The following is a 503-nucleotide window of genomic DNA, read 5'->3' on the forward strand; positions in this document are numbered from 1 at the left end:
TGCTGCTTCTGATCTCAGCGTCCAGCATGGTCTGCATCGACTCCACGACTCTAACGTGGTTTCTCTTTAGCTGGTCAATTTCCTCATCCTTTTCAGCAATTTTCCTGTCAATTTCAGACTTGACTTGGTTCAGCTCCAGCTGGATGCGCAGGATCTTTCCCTCTTGATGTTCAAGTGATGCCTCAACAAAACAGTGATCAATTAATAATGGAAAATAAGTTGAATATTAGGAGTATATTCCTTGTGAGTCAAACTTTTATTATATCAGTTTATGTAATATTACAAAGCACAATATAATAGTTTTAGGAGCCTGCTAGGTAAATCATTCTTTTGTTTGTTTATTTAGTGATGGATTCTATGGGTCAGCTGTATAATAAAGGTGCTTTGTAAAGTATAAAGTGCTATACAAATATTATTCATGATTAATTACATGATTAAACTTAAGTGTAGTAAACATGAACTATTAATCTGTTTTATAAATTCAAATGTTCATGTGTGATATT

General features: G+C 33.6%; 1 protein-coding gene across 1 annotated transcript in view; it reads right to left on the reverse strand.

The window, feature by feature from the left end:
- The window catches only part of LOC102893695 (myosin-8), a 26,569-nt gene that overhangs the window by 4,053 nt on the left and 22,013 nt on the right, over nucleotides 1-503 (reverse strand). The window contains 2 exon segments of the mRNA XM_025040083.1: nucleotide 1; nucleotides 3-181. The exon segment at nucleotide 1 is cut by the window's left edge and continues 123 nt beyond it. Of these exon segments, the coding sequence (XP_024895851.1) occupies nucleotide 1; nucleotides 3-181 (180 nt within the window).

The sequence above is a fragment of the Pteropus alecto genome, unplaced genomic scaffold, assembly GCF_000325575.1.
Source record: "Pteropus alecto unplaced genomic scaffold, ASM32557v1 scaffold398, whole genome shotgun sequence".
Lineage (NCBI taxonomy): Eukaryota > Metazoa > Chordata > Mammalia > Chiroptera > Pteropodidae > Pteropus > Pteropus alecto.